This window comes from Schistocerca nitens, chromosome 9 (assembly GCF_023898315.1).
Source record: "Schistocerca nitens isolate TAMUIC-IGC-003100 chromosome 9, iqSchNite1.1, whole genome shotgun sequence".
Taxonomy (NCBI): domain Eukaryota; kingdom Metazoa; phylum Arthropoda; class Insecta; order Orthoptera; family Acrididae; genus Schistocerca; species Schistocerca nitens.
Genome location: NC_064622.1, coordinates 481,764,229 through 481,782,972, shown reverse-complemented (window position 1 = coordinate 481,782,972; position 18,744 = coordinate 481,764,229). Strand labels below are relative to the sequence as shown.

The 18,744-nt window shown below is 42.9% G+C and overlaps 1 protein-coding gene across 1 annotated transcript in view; it reads right to left on the bottom strand.

Moving 5' to 3' along the window:
• Window positions 1-18,744, bottom strand: part of LOC126204368 (protein qui-1-like) — a 396,210-nt gene that overhangs the window by 230,792 nt on the left and 146,674 nt on the right. Inside the window, exons 6-7 of the mRNA XM_049938742.1 lie at window positions 16,501-16,614; window positions 3,930-4,163 (exon numbers count right to left, since the gene is read on the bottom strand). Of these exons, the coding sequence (XP_049794699.1) occupies window positions 3,930-4,163; window positions 16,501-16,614 (348 nt within the window). The remainder of the gene's footprint in view (window positions 1-3,929; window positions 4,164-16,500; window positions 16,615-18,744) is intronic.

Sequence of the window (18,744 nt, the reverse complement as noted above, 5' to 3'; positions counted from 1 at the left end):
TCATTATTACTCTACTCTGCCAGATTTGACAAGCTCCTTCATACTCTTCCTCACAGATCTGGCTTCGTCCCATCTTCACAGTTCCCTCTGTAACAGATGGTTGACTCAAGATAGACGAAAGAATGCACGGTGCTCCTCAATCAATTATCATGAGTTTGGACTTGCTGAGATTGAAGTCTAATACATATGATAGACTAATGACCTTCACTTTCATTAGTAGCTAAGCAAGTTCATCTTCACTGTTGGCTAAAAGTTCCATGTCATTATCAAATCGGAGGTTGTTATTAGTTCTGCCATTAAGTGATATGCCTTCAGTCCACGAATCAAGAGCATTCCTAATGACAGGTTCTGCACAGATGTTCTACAGGTTTGCGGACAGAACACAACCCTGTCTGATACCTTTTGATACAGTTAAGAAATCAGACGTGTCAGCATTCGTCTTCGAAGTTTTGAGGTGATTACCATATAGACTTCTGATCAGAGCTGTTGAGTTTTTGAGTAAGTGGCAACAATTTCTTCCTGTTTGGACAGGCCTGACTCAGGAAACAGCTAGCGTTTGCACAGTTTTGCCAGTTATCAAAGATATAGGTAACTACAGGGAAAATGCATTCTCAAAGAAAATTAATTTTGGGCACTCCACACAAAATGTATTCAAGTTTTAAAAGCTAATATCTAAAAACTACAGTAGTTTTTCCTACATGTTGCTCACTTCACCATATTGGTGTGTTTTAGCAGGCGCTAATAGTACCAACTCAGTATATGTCTTCATTGTTCATTAGAACATAGCTGTACTGACGAATGTAGTATCATTTGAGTAATATCTGTGAAAAACCTGCTGCTTGCATGTATTTGAATAGTCACAATATGAACGCAGAAAATAATTCTCTTGTAGACTTCGCTTTGGGTTGAGTCTGGGCTCGGTATTTAGTTAACAATGATTGTGAAGAAGGAGCAGCTGCTCATATAACTCTAAGCTGACCTGGTAGCAGCACAAACAGAATTAAAACACTTAAGAGTTGTGAAACTGGCTGCAGTATGAGGCGCATTCAAGTTCTAAGGCCTCCTATTTTTTTTCTCTGGACTGGAAAGAGATAGAAACATGCGCATTGTTTTAAAATGAGGCCACGTTCATTGTCAATACGTCCCAGTGATGGCAGCACTGTACAGCAGATGGAATTTTACCGCCAGTGGCGAGAATGAGAACTGTTTTAAATACTTAAAATGGCGACGTTTTCCTTACTTGAACAGCGTACAATCATTCGTTTTCTGAATTTGCGTGGTGTGAAACCAATTGAAATTCATCGACAGTTGAAGGAGACATGTGGTGATGGAGTTATGGATGTGTCGAAAGTGCGTTCATGGGTGCGACAGTTTAATGAAGGCAGAACATCGTGTGACAACAAACCGAAACAACGTCGGGCTCGCACAAGCCGGTCTGATGACATGATCGAGAAAGTGGAGAGAATTGTTTTGGGGGATCGCCGAATGACTGTTGAACAGATCGCCTCCAGAGTTGGCATTTCTGTGGGTTCTGTGCACACAATATTACATGACGACCCGAAAATGCGAAAAGTGTCATCCAGGTGGGTGCCACGAATGCTGACGGACGACCACACAGCTGCCCGTGTGGCATGTTGCCAAGCAATGTTGACGCGCAACGACAGCATGAATGGGACTTTCTTTTCGTCGGTTGTGACAATGGATGAGACGTGGATGCCATTTTTCAATCCAGAAACAAAGTGCCAGTCAGCTCAATGGAAGCACACAGATTCACCGCCACCAAAAGAATTTCGGGCAACCGCCAGTGTTGAAAAAATGATGGTGTCCATGTTCTGGGACAGCGAGGGCGTCATCCTTACCCATTGCGTTCCAAAGGGCACTACGGTAACAGGTGCATCCTACGAAAATGTTTTGAAGAACAAATTCCTTCCTGCAATGCAACAAAAACGTCCGGGAAGGGCTGCGCGTGAGCTGTTTCACCAAGACAACACACCCGCACATCGAGCTAACGTCACGCAACAGTTTCTTCGTGATAACAACTTTGAAGTGATTCCTCATGCTCCCTACTCACCTGACCTGGCTCCTAGTGACTTTTGGCTTTTTCCAACAATGAAAGACACTCTCCGTGGCCGCACATTCACCAGCCATGCTGCTATTGCCTCAGCGATTTTCCGTGGTCAAAACAGACTCCTAAAGAAGCCTTCGCCGCTGCCATGGAATCATGGCGTCAGCGTTGTGAAAAATGTGTACGTCTGCAGGGCGATTACGTCGAGAAGTAACGCCAGTTTCATCGATTTCGGGTGAGTAGTTAATTAGAAAAAAAAGTCGGAGGCCTTAGAACGTGAATGCACCTCGTAAAATTAGGAACAGAGTGGATGACTGGACTGTGATTGAACTGGTCAGGTCAGGTATTAGGTTAATGGGATATCGTACTGTAAGTCTGCTAACTTTAGGCTAGTTTACATGCCCCCAGCAGCTGCAATGGTCAAGGCACTGTGAACCAAAGAGTGAATACAACTCGAGAAGTTCATGAATACTGTGAAAAGACGGAAAAAGTAGTCAGAGGATAAAAAGACCAAGAAGGTTTGTATTGCATGATAACACCTATCATTTCGAGATTATGGTATTTAAATTTATAAAATTATTAATAGAAAAAATGCATCCCACACAAACATCAGTATGTGATGCTACGATACACACACTGATGAGGCAAAATATTTTGAACACCTGCTTAATAGCGTGTTTGTCCGTCTTTGGAACGAAGTAAATCACTGATTCTGCATATCAGGGATCCTGAAGAGCCGACACGTTTTCATTGATTGACAATCAAATTCCGATGGTCCATTACCCGTTGATGACGTCGTTGCGTCATCATATGAACACGAAAGGCTGATCTGCCATGGACCTCCATGTTCAGCAATGTATGATGGATGATGTGCTCCAAAACACTTGTGGGTGCCCCAGCACTGAACTCTCTCGGCAGAGATGCAAAGATCGTCGTCTATCCTACTGTACAGAGCAGACAAGCCCCCGAACCCCACGTCCTGTGAAGAATAGCGGACGTCCAACCATTTAGCGCCTAGTGGTAGTTTAACAGTCCTGCTTCTTTCCATAGACGCTCACGACAGTAGCTCGTGAACAGTCGACCAGCATCTCCATTTCCGAGATACTCGTTCACAGGCTCTGCGTAATAACAAATAATCTGTGCTTTGTCAGAGCCGCTTATCTCAATGGATTTCCTCATTTGCAGGCCATATCTTCGTTAGGATGATCCTTTGTCCGTGTGGGCTCCGGTTAAATACTTTTATCACTGCGTCATGTGCCCGCAACCCCATCTGGCGGCATCCGACGTCACAGTGGGCAGTGGTCATAATCTTTTGACTTATCAGAGTATTTTTAAGTTAACACATATAGCTTTGATACTGTGGTGTCTACAGCCGGCCGAAGTGGCCGTGCGGTTAAAGGCGCTGCAGTCTGGAACCGCAAGACCGCTACGGTCACAGGTTCGAATCCTGCCTCGGGCATGGATGTTTGTGATGTCCTTAGGTTAGTTAGCTTTAACTAGTTCTAAGATCTAGGGGACTAATGACCTCAGCAGTTGAGTCCCATAGTGCTCAGAGCCATTTGAACCATTTTTTGTGGTGTCTACATTTATAAAATTGTTATCACGCATAATTTCTTTACATGTTATTTGACAAAAAATAAGTGAATCCACTGACGATGGTGAAAGTTCACCGAAACAAGAAATATTTACGTTTGCTCAAGGCAGATTGTATTTCCATAATTAGGAACGATTTCGTTGTTTGACCATTGGCCAATCTGAGACCGCTTCCAGGGCTGACACAGCCTATTGCTGTCCGTGCCTATTTTCTCCTGTCACTTCGGCACAAATATGTGGCTGTCCATTCTAGAACGGGTGGGGGTCTCACCTGCGACGGGTCGCAGCCAGCAGACGACCTGGGCGCCCAGCTGCAGCGGGTCCCTGGTGAGCACGTCGCTGGACTTGCGGATGGTGTAGTAGACGAGCTCGAGGTCGCGGTCCAGCAAGTAGCAGCGCACGTGCTCCAGCACGCAGCGCAGGTAGCTCACCGACACCGTCTGCACCGCCGCCAGCAGGAAGTCGAAGTTGCACACCGTCAGCTGCTTCAGCCTGCAGCTGTCCCCTGCGGACACAACGCAACCACGCTGTCTGTCCCTGCGATGGTCAGTGACAGACTCCACGTCATGGAGGTAAAAAGAGGAGTTGTCATCACGTCACAAACTTGAAGCCGACACAAGTGAAGATCCGCCATGTTAGCTACCCCAAAACATTCACTTCTGGTGGTTTGATTTCGTTTAGTCGTGAATTGTTTTGATAAAAAAAATGCCGGCTTGAGTCGCTTATGGGTGTACTAATCGTTCTGTTTGTAGTCTGAAGTTTAAACAAATCACATTTCAATCGTAAGTGGACTCATTTAAGCGCTATTTGCTTACATATACTTGAAATTCTGATGCAGTTTTACAGTATGGTTTTATTTCTGTGATTTGACTTTATATTTCCTATTAGTCCAAAGCGAAGAGCTCTCTGGAGGTGAGCAATAGTTTTCATAGTTTGGTTATTGCAAAGTAACTGAAAAGTCCTGGCAAGAAATATCCTGGAAATGGGGATTAATGTTTTAAAATGAAATAATGTAATATAAAAGTAATGTAACTACATGTAGTTAATTAAATCTTCAGTAAAATGTGTGGGACACCTGTTACAGTGGTTAAATTATAAGTACTTAAAGCGTTACATATTTGTTAAAGCAAAGTTTCCTTCGATCATTGCATTAATCACTGTGTCGTCATGTTACCCTGTAAACTGCTGTTATCTGCCACACTGAATGTCACTTGGTAGGTACAATTTAAAAACAAAGCAGGTGTGTAAACTACAATGTGCTTGACTATCTTAAATTCAGTTCTTTTCCTTCGTAATTTAACGAATCCTTCACTTTGTTGACATGACAGTTGGCTTATTTATATCATCCCTGCATACATCTATGGGACACCAAAGAAAATAAGGCATGTTTCTTGCAAACTTGAATATTTAAAATTTGCATTTGACTTGAAAATACAACGAATACAAATCGGTGCCTCTAAACTATCAATCATTGCTTTCGGAGTTCTGGCTTTATCAATTATCGACACAAACACAATGAAAGTGAATAGAAATGGATTATGAAAGCACGCTTTTCGTAGCACATACTTCTGTTCTCAGTTATTCGAAGTGTATAAAGAAAAAGGAATTACTATACTGAGGCCAGAAGCGTCATATTTTCGTGTCGTATTAGTGTATCGAATACGCATTTAAGACCAGAAAAACGTTTGAAGTTGCGTTCCTTATGCTGTGTTGTTCACTAAAACAGTGTTACATTTACTATATAGAACAAATATCGCGTGCACACGACACAAATAACGAACAAGAAGCAATTGTAAACACTAGTCTGCTAATGTTTTGGGGGATCCAAGACGGCGGCAGGCCCCGCCCACTGGCTTCAAAACAACGTACAGTGTAAGTCTGTAGCGCCATCTCCCCTTATTCTACCTCCATGCTCCACGTTGACCGGGGTCCGGTATGAGTCCGCTTTGCTCGTTCCTACTGGTGCGTCGGTAGTTTATAGATATATCGAAATATCACCATTCTGCAGAAGGCATCGATATGCAGCTGCAACATTTCTTACTCGATATATCGATATCAAAATAGCAATACAGATTATCGATATTTTTTCTTTTATATTATATTTTTTTGAAAATTTTCGGAAAATATTTGAAACTGTTCGTTTCAAGTTTTAGTGGAACACAATTTTGCTTTCAGCATGTGAAGAAGTCATGCTACTTTTTGAGATTCTATCAAGTCCAATCATTCTCTGTTACTGTGTGAAACAAGTATATGTGGTGTCATTTCTTCACATCGACATTCTTCAGAAACAGCTGCTAAAAATTATGTCAGTACTCTAAATGACAAGACTGGTCTCTGCAGTGGGCGGAGACGTGTGATAGGAAATGCTAACGTAATCGGCGTTCGGCGAGCCTAACAGAAACAGCAACGTTTAGCCTCACCACGCAATTCTGACGCTACAACTGCCAGGTCGCTGGCGTTTGCAGAAATGAAAAACAACAGGGAAGTAGACATGTAGTGTTCCGGTCAAATCCGTAATGTGACGAAATCGATAGACTCATGTGAAACTTTTCATTGTCCCACTTACATGCAGTTACCATTGTCAGAAAAGTGATTATCGGCAAGCGTGAACGTACACCGCTTTCCTTTCAATTATTGCTCTAATAAGGGTAGGCGAGTCGCTAGCTTGTTGATGTCCAAAAATCTGATAATAAATCCGTACTTAAATACCGGCAGTATTATTACAATGTGCACCCAGTACTTTTATGGGCAGGTAAGTCGATATTTTCTCCACCGATATATCAATACCTGCTTCGATATCGCGGACCATAATGACTTTTTTTTTAATGTCGATACGTCGGATTTACGATATTTTTAATCATATCAACAGTCCTACTTACTATCCGGAAATGTGCGGTACAGCGCTACGTTTCATTTAATATTTCCGTGTGGCATTTTTCGGTCGGGATCAGTGGTGTGCAAATTGTCCAAAGTAGACCATCTTGGATTTTCGCAAGGCTGGCAAGCTTCACAGGACACGTTCAGCCTGCGGCACCTAACAACACGATGCGCCACCAATCCAGCCCGGTATTTGTTTGTGCAGGTAGTTTCTTAGCAGCTCTTTTATCACAACGATGGGAGCAGCAAAATGAACTTAACGGATAGTCGGCGTCGATAAAATATTTTCGCATTCGGAGGAGAAAGTTAGTAATTGAAATTTCGTGAAAACATTCCGCCGCAACGAAAAACGCCCTTGTTGTAATGGTGTCCAACCCAAATACTGTATCATATTTCGTGACACTTTCTCCCCTGTTTCGCGATAGTAAAAACGTGCTGCTCTTCTTTGAACTTTCTCGATGTACTCAGTCAGTCCTATCTGGTAAGGATCCCATACTGCGCAGCAGTGCTCCAAAAGAGGACGGACAAGCGTAGTGTAGACAATGTCTTTAGTAAATCTGTTACATTTTTTAAGTGTTCTGTCAATAAAACGCAGTCTTTGGTCTGCCTTCCACACAACATTCTCTGTGTTTTCTTTCCCAGTAATTTGTTCGTAATTGCAATTTCTAGGTATTTAGTTAATTTACAGCCTTTAGATTTAACTGATATATCGTGTAACCAAAGTTAATGGACTTCTTTTAGCACTCATGTGGATGACCTCACACTTTTAATTACTTAGGGTCATTTGCGAATTTTTGTACCATACAGATATCTTTTCTAAATCGCTTTGCAATTTGTTTTGACCTTCTGATGAGTTTACTGGACGATAAACGACAGCATCATCTGCAAACAACCTAAGACGGCTACTCCGATTGTCTCCTAAATCATTCATATAGATAAGGAACAGCAGAGGGCCTATATCACTATCTTGGGAAACGCCGGAAATCGCTTCTGTTTTACTCGATGACTTTCCGTCAATTACTAGGAACTGTGGCCTCTCTGAAACGAAATCCCGAAACCAATCATATAACTGAGGCGACAATCCACAAGCAGACAGTTTCACCACAAGCAGTTTCAAATATATCGGTAAGTTTCTCGCAATGCAAACTGTGTAAAAACTTCCTAAATATTCATTCGGGAACCTCGGATATCTTACGACGTGTTTGTAAATTTGACCAGCAGTTCCCTCACTCCATAAATATCTCGAAAGAGGGTAAGGACTTTGTGGGTGCCAAGTATGTGGCAATGTGTGTTAAAGACTCGAGGCCATTTAGGGGTATATAGGCTTCTGAAATGTAGGACAAACATTGACTGAAATAGGAGAAAAACATGGCTAGTGGATATTAAAAACTACTTTCTCGGCCGGCCGCGGTGGTCTCGCGGTTCTAGGCGCGCAGTCCGGAACCGCGCGACTGCTACGGTCGCAGGTTCGAATCCTGCCTCGGGCATTGATGTGTGTGATGTCCTTAGGTTCGTTAGGTTTAACTAGTTCTAAGTTATAGGGGACTGATGACCTAAGATGTTAAGTCCCATAGTGCTCAGAGCCATTTGAACCATTAGCCTACTTTCTCGTAATATGCACCGCAGTGCGAAGAAAAGTTGGTATGAAAGAAAAACTTCTGCCAGACATGTTCTTTTTGAGATGAAGATAATATGAACGAGGAACTTCGCACATTTATGGAACTTAGTACGAGCTATTTTGGCCACTTAGACTGATTTCAGCGAACCCGCGATACACATCCTGGGAAAAGTGATTAAAATTCGTTTATCTGGTGTCACATTTGGCTGTAACACGCTAAGGTTACAGAAACTATACATCCGAAGCCTTTCTTTAGTTGGGGTTGTGATACTGCAATATAACAGACATCTTCCTGTACTTAGGCGCACAGGACCCTGACTTTCAGAGATGGTTCTCCCTACTACAGAAAATACCGGGTGATCAAAAAGTCAGCATAAATTTGAAAACTTAATAAACCACGGAATAATGTAGATAGAGAGATAAAAATTGACACACATGCTTGGAATGACATGGGGTTTTATTAGAACCACCCCATATTGCTAGAAGCGTGAAAGATATCTTGCGCGCGTCGTTTGGTGATGATCGTGTGCTCAGCCGCCACTTTCGTCATGCTTGGCCTCTCAGGTCCCCAGACCTCAGTACGTGCGATTATTGGCTTTGGGGTTACCTGAAGTCGCAAGTGTATCGTGATCAACCGACATCTCTAGGGATGCTGAAAGACAACATCCGACGCCAATGCCTCACCATAACTCCGGACATGCTTTACAGTGCTGTTCACAACATTATTCCTCGACTACAGTTATTGTTGAGGAATGATGTTGGACATATTGACCATTTCCTGTAAAGAACATCATCTTTGCTTTGTCTTACTTTGTTATGCCAATTATTGCTATTATGACCAGATGAAGCGCCATCTGTCGGACATTTTTTAATTTTTTAATTTTTTTGGTTCTAGTAAAGCCCCATGTCATTCCAAGCATGTGCGTCAATTTGTACCTCTCTATCTACATTATTCCGTGATTTATTCAGTTGTCAAATTTATACTGACTTTTTGATCACCCGGTATGTATTAGAGGCGACCCGATGATGGTTCGAATTGAGAACAGCCAGTACTAGTAAAAATAGAGTGCAGAGAAAACCGTTCATATCGAGATAAATGAATAAGCCCGGCTGGCCGCTTGTGGCCGAGCGGTTCTGTCGCTACAGTCTGGAACCGCGCGACCGCTACGGTCGCAGGTTCGAATCCTGCTTCGGGCATGGATGTGTGTGTTGTCCTTAGGTTAGTTAGGTTTAAGTAGTTCTAAGTTCTAGGGGACTTATGACCTCAGCAGTTGAGTCCCATTGTGCTTAGAGCCATTTGAACCATTTGAATAAGCCCGAAAAACGCCGAGAAAGAAAAAAAAGGACACATAAAATCCACCATTTTCTGGCCTACAGTGATCCAAAATGAATATACAGTATATTTCATTGACACTCGTCTTGTGATACTTGGATATTTTCGTCAACTTCCCATCCCATCGTAACACTACAGTGAAAGCGTACAGAATAATGCTACACAGTGTAGCACTGCGGAAAGACGGGTAGACAAGCATGACTCCCTTCGGCTACTTAGGCTGCGCACAGCTTGACTCGGATGGGAGTAAATCATCCTGCACGTTCTGCTGACAGAATGCGGCGGCTAGCCTGCCTGGATAACAGGCAAGCATGGGCAGCTTAAAGACAGAATGTGTACACCTCTGGTCGGGACAACATTCTTCAGTTCGGCAGAATCGTGGTGTCAACGCTGTTTACCCTTCGCTACTTGCTGGTGATATAGAGGACATTCTCAGATCGACTGGCTATTTTCGCAAAAAGAGTGAGGCTAGTGCTCAATCGTCAGAAGCCTTTAAAAATTAATTGGAATGGCAGAAGAAAGGGATGAGAATTCTCAATATTTATCATGCAGTCACATAAGTTTGCTACGAAACACGCAGAAAGAATTTAAAGAGAAATCGGTGGCACGAACACTAAAATTCCTAAATCGGCACGCATTATTCCACCGTCAGTTACAACAGTTATCGATGGAAATGAATGAAGGGTATGGAGACTTGCGATGTACGCTGGTTAAGTCAATTGGCATGCTAGAAATGGTTTTCGATCTAAAACTCGCTCTTGTTGAAGTTATGAATTAGATTAGAGTAATACTTGTTCCATAGATCATGAATGAGGCATTTCGTAACGATGTAAAACGTGTCAACTTAACACAGGTTTCTTTGGCTGTCACAATTTAACTTTTTAAAATAATTGTGTTATTACTAATTTATATCTAAAAATTCATCTATTGAGTAGAAGGAGTTGTCATTCAAAAACGCTCTTGATTTGTTTTCAAATGTTGGGTGGTTATCTGTCAGACTTTTGATGCTATTTAGTAATTAACCAAAGACTTCACCCCTTTTTGTGCCAAAGATAGATCTAACCCACAACAGTGAGAATCAGCCTTTCTCCTAGTGTTGCAGCTATGTACGTTTGCTTTTGAAGGATGGGTTGTTAATAACAATTTTCATAAGCGAATGTATATATAGTGAAGCTACTGTGAATGTCCCTAGTTCTTTAAATAAGTGGCTGAAAGATAATGTTGGGTGGGCTCCAGCTATTATTCTCGTTTTACGCTTCGTGCAACGAATAATTTTTTCCTTAGTGATGGATTACCCCAAAATATGATGCTATACGAAAGCAGTGAACGAAAATTTATTGATATTTTTATAACCAAAATTTGTAATAACCCTACTTGTATAATGGCTGGACTGAAACATTTCAGAAGATCAGCAAAGTGTTTCTTCCAATTCAGTCTCTCATCAATGCATACACCCAAAAATTAGGTGTATTCTCCCTTAGCTACAGACTTCTGTGCAAACTCTACTTTTATGAGTGAAGGAAAATGGAGTAGAGGAACGAAAGTTAGAGCATCCAGAATGGATTGTAGATCTGGCATTTTAAGTGGACTTGATTGCACACTGCCTACAGTAAGACACCGCAAGGTGAGAAACAACTTCTTTGTGATTTGATGGGGATGCATTTATAAAGAAAGTCATGTTATAGAAGGGACATAATCTGAGAAACACAGTCCAGTTCCCTAAGCTCACTGCGGTTAAAGAAAACGCGAAGTTGGAAGAATTCGTTGTGTCCTTGAAAGAACTACAAGGATCATTTCCTAGACGTGTTGAAGACGCAACCAATCTGATATCTGTTTTCGAAGGCTTTTGCTGTTTCAGTTGAAAGTGCCCCCGTGCATGTGCAGATGTAACTGATTGACCTGCCAGGTAATTCCCGTTTTAATGACAAATGCTTTTACATTAAAACTGTTCAGGACATTGCTTTCCTCAGGCAGAGTTTCCAAGACTCCATAATGAAGTTACGAAAGTGCAACAATATTCCGAGCGACGTATTTTTGGTAAGACCTTTTTTCGATTCCAAAAGTAAGCAAGTCACGATTACATGGCAACTTGAATGCAGAAATATGTGTAATGTATTGTCTGTCTGTATGCCGACAGTTTATATCAGATGAAAATTATATTATGTCTTCAACGCGCAAAAATAATTCAATAACATTGAAAATTTTTGTTTGTGACCTACGTCGGTGAGAAATTTGAAATAGAAAGCCAACTGAACTGCTATTTAAATGCGGCGCATTCGGAGTTTCCCCTCCCTCCCCTCAACCAAGCGCCCAGTCAGCGTGGTGTGTTAGTGGGGGAAGTGTGCAGTGAGGTTGAGTGCTATGGCACTCGCGCCAGCGCACAGCCCACTAGCCAAAATCTTGGCCGGCCCTGGCTTAGGGAAACTTACTCTATCGTTCTGACGTTAAAGGAATGCGCGGAAAACCTGCTGTGGATGGTGGGCGTACCTTGGTTACAGGCAGTACACATCCCTGGCTAATGGCGCCTAGTGAAAGAGGTGTGTAGTTTGCGGTGATGTGGTGAAGCCAGAAGGCAGGTTTACCTGTGTTCTCAGGTACGATAGCCGACAGTCAATCCAGAATTACTTTAGGACTGACGCTTCAGCAGGAACACATGGAACGAAACAGAGTTGCCATGTCCCGCATGGAACACACACGTAATCTTACGTTTCACGTAACTCTCGCAAACAGACAAACTACTTAGGAGCATCGGGGAAGATGCATCAACTGTCTCAATCTGTAAATTATATTGACTGTTGACTGACTGCACCGAACTATAATATCTCCCATCTATTTTGGATACTGACCATCAGCAATTTATGTGTAAGTCCAGAAAACGTAACTGACATACTTCTTTATTTTCTGAATTACGTTGAGAGCCTAATTCAAGCTGGGGTAAGTATTTTTCAATACCAGACTTCCACCACACTAGCTAGTGGAGGTATTAACTGTTGTGCTGTTAGAATTGACCTTCTGCCAACAATTGTTTTGCTGTCTGGCAATTTAGCCAGAAATTATTTTTTATTATTGTAATTCGACCATCAGCCAATTATTGACCTTCAGCCATGGTCACTACCACTAAAAAGGGAATTATGTTTACTGGTAGGAAATGAACTTTCATCTACATCTACATCTACATGGTTACTCTGCAATTCACACCTAAGTGCCTGGCAGAGGGTTCATCGAACTATTTTCATACTACTTCTCTACCATTCCACTCTCGAATGGCGCGTGGGAAAAAGGAACAACTAAGTCTTTCCGTTCGAGTTCTGATTTCTCTTATTTTATTATGATGATCATTTCTCCCTACGTAGGTGGATGTCAACAAAATATTTTCGCATTCGGAAGAGAAAGTTGGTGATTGAAATTTAGTAAATAGATCTCGCCACAAAGAAAACCGCCTTTGTTTCAGTGACTGCCACCCCAACTCACGTATCATATCAGAGACACTCTCACCCCTATTGCGCGATAACACGAAACGACCTGCCCTTCTTTGCACTTTTTCGATGTCCTCCGTCAATCCTACCTCTTAAGGATCCCACACCGCGCAGCAATATTCCAGCAGAGGACGAACTAGTCTAATGTAGGCTGTCTCTTTAGTGGGTTTGTCGCATCTTGTAAGTGTTCTGCCAACAAAGCGCAGTCTTTGTTTCGCCTTCCCCACAATATTATCTAGGTGGTGTTTCCAATTTAAGTTGTTCGTAATTGTATTTCCTAGGTATTTAGTCGAATTGACAGCCCTTAGATTTGTGTGATTTATAGTATACCTTAAATTTATCGGATTTCTTTTAGTACTCATGTAGATGACCGCGCACTTTTCTTTGTTTAGTGCCAATTGCCACTTTTAGCACCATACAGAAATTCTCTCTAGATCGTTTTGTAATTGGAATTGTTCGTCTGATGATTTTACTAGACGGTAAATTACAGCGTCATCTGCAAACAATCTAAGGGGGCTGCTCAGATTATCACCTAGTTCATTTACGTAAATCAGGAACAGCAGAGGGCCTATGACACTAGCCTTGCGGAATGCCAGATATCGCTTCTCTTCTACTCGATGATTTACCGTCTATCACTACGAACTGTGACCTCTCTGAGAGGAAATCACGAATCCACTCACATAACTGAGATGATACTCCACATGCACGCAATTTGCTTAATAGTCGCTTGTGAGGAACGGTATCAAAAGCCTTCTGGAAATCTAGGAATATGGAATCGATCCGAAATCCCTTGTCAAAAAATGGTTCAAATGGCTCTGAGCACTATGGGACTTAACATCTATGGTCATCAGTCCCCTAGAACTTAGAACTACTTAAACCTAACTAACCTAAGGACATCACACAACACCCAGTCTTCACGAGGCAGAGAAAATCCCTTACCCCGCCGGGAATCGAACCCGTGAACCCGGGCGCGGGAAGCGAGAACGCTACCGCACGACCACGAGCTGCGGACGAAATCCTTTGTCGACAGCACCCATTACTTCATGGGAATACAGAGCTAGCTGTGTTGCACTTCGCAATCTCTCGGCTCCGTGCAAGGTCATCGAGAAATCAATATTTAACTGGAAAGGTACTCACTATAAGTCTCAATTTAGTTGTCTGCTATCGAGAACTTATATGCATTTAAACGTGCAGTTAATAAGTATTAAACCCGTCTGAAATAGTTACTCACTCCCCACCAGAGACAGCGGGCCGGAGTGGCCGTGCGGTTCTAGGCGCTCCAGTCTAGAACCGAGCGACCGCTACGGTCGCATGTTCGAATCCTGCCTCGGGCATGGATGCGTGTGATGTCCTTAGGTTAGTTAGGTTTAATTAGTTCTAAGTTCTAGGCGACTGATGACCTTAGAAGTTAAGTCGCATAGTGCTCAGGTCCATTTTAGTCCACCAGGGACAGCTTCTGGCACTCGTAAGACCTTTGGTATCACGTGCACGGACGTACACACCACAGCCTGTCTTTCTCGTGGGCCTCGGCCTGTATAGTGGGGACACTTGAACGTGGCAGTCGGCTGCCAATTTAAACATACGATAACCTGGGTCGCTGTGGGGAGAGGTGTGGCAGAGGGGCACAAGCCCCGCCTCCCTGTCGCTGTGCCGGCAGCCCATACCCCAGAGTTGCGCTATTACCAAAGCAGAACTGACACGTGGTGATAGCGATCGCCGACCCCATTCTGGTGTCGTGAGGGTCCTATGCGAACCCTGTGATGTCCCAGGATTTTCGAAATAAGGAAAGAAAACAATCAGACACGCACAGTCACTGCACAATTGCTTGCTTGTCAAGGTTAACAGTGTCGCAAAACCTAAAACAAAGCGGTGGCTACCCTTCTCCTGCCTTGTCACAAAATAGCGACATCAGAGCTGTGACACTCAACCAAGATGCCCCTACATTTTTTTCCCTTCAAAACTGTAAGCCAAGGTCATTCCAGATACAAATTATTAAGGTATCATTGAAACACGTGTACAAAATCTATGATAATTCTGAATATGACACATCTCAACTAGCTGCGTAATGACATTCAAAGTGTACAGCGCTTACTGACAAACCTGCGAATTTTATAATATCTCTTGTAGTTAAGTTGTCTAAATGGCGTTTTTCGTAAATTTACTATGTACATACTACAGGAAACTGACTGCCATTTACAACACTATTCCCGAAATCAGTTACCTGTCACCCTGTATATGTATCTGTATTTCCAAAATTGACTGTATTTAGCACTGCAAGGTCAGTTTATCTTGCTGGAAACTCAGTATTTTATGTCTTGTTGTTTAGAATTTTCAGCAGGTGTTTCCACGACACTGGGTGGCAGCATAAATGTTGGTTGATAATGCATTACTTCAGAGACCAAAGATGTATAATCATATTTTACTTTACATTGAAGAGTAGTACCCATGCACATTTCAATATCAGTTTATACTTAATATGAGATCATGCTTAGTTCGTTCGGTATTGTTATCATCAGTAGTGGTATGTCAAATTTGTTCAAGAATTTTTAGAAACTTCAGTTTAGTAATAACACATACTTACAGGTTTGTCTAATATTCCTACTGCAGTTAATGGCTTTGTTTAGAACGACAACGGGATATATGAGCAAAACATAAACCGATTAAAGCAGAATACACTGTCTGCTCAGAATTTCAATGTCCGGAACATACTAGGGTTTATAGTGATACAGCAGAACTTAACTGGTTTTTACATCATATTTGAAGCGGCTGATTTTACTCTTTTACAGAAACCTGGAACATCCGATGTAGCAGACTCTGCACCGAATCGTGAAGTATTTCCTTTTGCAGACACTTGACAGCCATGTTGTATAGATAGGAAAGAAACCATACCTCTATGCAAGAAACGATGCCTGAGAATTTTTGGCCAGACACCTCATGTAACCGAAGTTCGGTATCCAGTAAATATGCATCAAGTGAGTATTCGCATGTGCAGAGCAGCATTCCTGTTGTCAACATACATTGACCTGAAGAGTCAGGTGAGAGGGGTACGGTATAAGGTTTGGCGGAAGCGCTCTGCAGAGTAAGAATGCCACTACATCACAGGCAAAAACAGCCTGTTCAAATGCACTGTGGATCTTGTTCACTTGTTTGATAAGAATTTTAACAATTTGCATTCGATATTTGGAATGAACTTCGCTTCAAGCTCTGAAGTGATATTTGACTTGTTTCCGAGAAGTGACAGAGATCAGATATCGCTGATTGTCTTTCACACTAAAAACGGGATAGGCACCTTTTTTGTTTTTTGAAGTTTGGTACTGCATTATATCGTATTGCTCATTCTCTGTTTTGATACGTTATGCTGCACTGGGAGAGCGAAATAGTTTCCTGCTACGGAAAATTGATAGCGTTCTGAAATATGACGACCGGACTTCCAGCTACGAAGCGTGATTTATCATACATTGAAACACATTTAGGGATAAAATTCTTCTATTTTTACCCTCTGGCACAATATTTTATATATGAATCATAAGTTACTTACCAGCCTTCAGGAGGTGAATCCAAGACTCTTCAACATGTCTGAGGCTGTACGTGACGTCATCTGGAAGGAAACTCGTTTGAAACGGCGTTTCCTTGTTTTCCGTTGGCGATGGAGCTGAAAGGAACAACAAAAGTAATTTTAACTGTTTATGGGGATTTTGCTGCATTACTGCTTTTTCAGGTTAAAATATCAAAGATGCGGATGCAAAGCTACGTTTTGCAGTTAGGCCGAGTGATCATACGTTCGCCACTACCGAGGAAGAGGGGCCACTGTTAAGTGTATGAAGGCTGGTAAGATGCTATGAAGGCTACTGTGCGATTTCTAAAATTTTAAAAATAAATACTTATTCCTGGCCACCGCTGATTACTTGAGTAAAATGAAGCAAAACACATCTCTATGTCCACTGAAACTGAGCTACACGATTTTTACAAGTCTCAGTGCAAGGTCGCTGTCTGAGTTCGGAAAACAGTGGTGCACGAACGAGACGAACAATTCCTGAGAGTGAGTTTATGCTGCAACCTCGCTGCCCGGAAGAGTTGTCACTACACGAGTGAAGAGCACACATTGGTCGTGAAGTCTTCTACGGGAACCAGGCGAAAATACGCTGATAATTCAAAACATTATGACCATCTACTTAAAAGCGTGCTGGAACGTAATTCAGCTGTGATTCTGCGTGACATGGATTCGACAAATACTTGATAGGTTTCCAGAGGTTTGTGGCACCACTTGCCTACGAATAGGTGACACACTTCCCGAAATTTACAGGCTGTTGGTATATGAGTGCGGAGTTGGTGCACGACAGCGTCCGTGCTGGGTTTCATCGGATTCAGATGGGCCAAATTTGATGGCCAAGATATCAACGTGAGTTTACTATCGTGCTTCTAAAACCATTGCAGCACGATTCTGGCCTTGTAACACGGACAGTTATCTTGCTGGAAAATGCCATCGCAGTTGAGAAAGACATCAAGTATACTGGGTTACAGGTGGTCCCTAATAATGTTCACGTACTCTGCAGCTGTCACGGTGCCTTCGATTACCACCGCAGGTCCCGTGGAAGCTCAAGTGAATGTCGCCCATAACACAATACTGCTCCAACCGGGCTGTGTCCGTGTCGCGCTGCATGTTTCGAGCAGCCACTAGCCTGTACGACGGCGTATCTGGACACGACCATCGACCTGGTTCAGCAAAAAACGGGATTCATCCGACTAGGCGACACTTGCACTGATCAGCGGTCCAGTCTCGATGTTCCCGCGCCAGATGTAATCGTAATTGACAATATTGTTGGGTCAACATGGGATGACATAGTGGTCCTCTGCTGTGGGAGACCGTATTCAGCGCTGTGCGCCGAACAGTGTGCTCCAAAAGACCTCTGCCTGCGACAGCACTGTACTCTGTCATCATATCTGCCACAGATCGCCGGCTATCCTGCTTCAGAGGGCGGGCAAGCCTCCGATCCATGTATTCTGGAATGAGGTATGGACGCCCAACTTCCTGTCGCCTATTCGTCGTTTCATCCTTCTTCAACGATTTTCCGTAAATGCTGACGACAGTATCACGCGAACAGTCGATCAGCTTCGCCGTTTCCAAGATGCTCGCTCCGAGGCACTTGGCCACAACAGTCTGACTTCAGTGAAAATCTACCTCTGGATTATGGGGTCGCAGGTTCGATTCCCGGCCAGGCTGGGGATTTTCTCTGCCCGGGGACTGGGTGTTTGTGTCGTCCTCATCATTTCATCATCATCATCATCATCATCATCATCATCATCATCATCATCATCATTTGTGACTGGTTAGATTGGACAATGTAAAGAAATTGGACTGTGTAGAAATTGGGACTTTGTACAGGCGCTGACGAGCGCGCAGTTGAGCGCCCCCCCCAATCTAAACATCATCATCATCATCATCATCATTTGTCAAAGTCGCTTAAGTCGGCGGACTTCCGCATTTCTACCACTTATCGTCGCTAGAAAGATTCCCCATTCGTCGGTGCTCCGCTCTTACCGCGCCTCCAGGCACATACAACCTGGTCATAAGGTTTCCGCTCATTCGTGAATTGGCTCCCTGTTATATACAAATCCGACTGGATGCTACTTTTCGTTTATGCTACAGGCCAGACCTGGAGATGACTCTATTGAGAAGTCGAAACTGCCAGTCTTAATGAAAAGCTATAAACTTAACGGATATTGGAATATTATTTTTACAATTCGCTGCTCGCAAGTCGCCGGCCAGTCGATGGTGAAACCA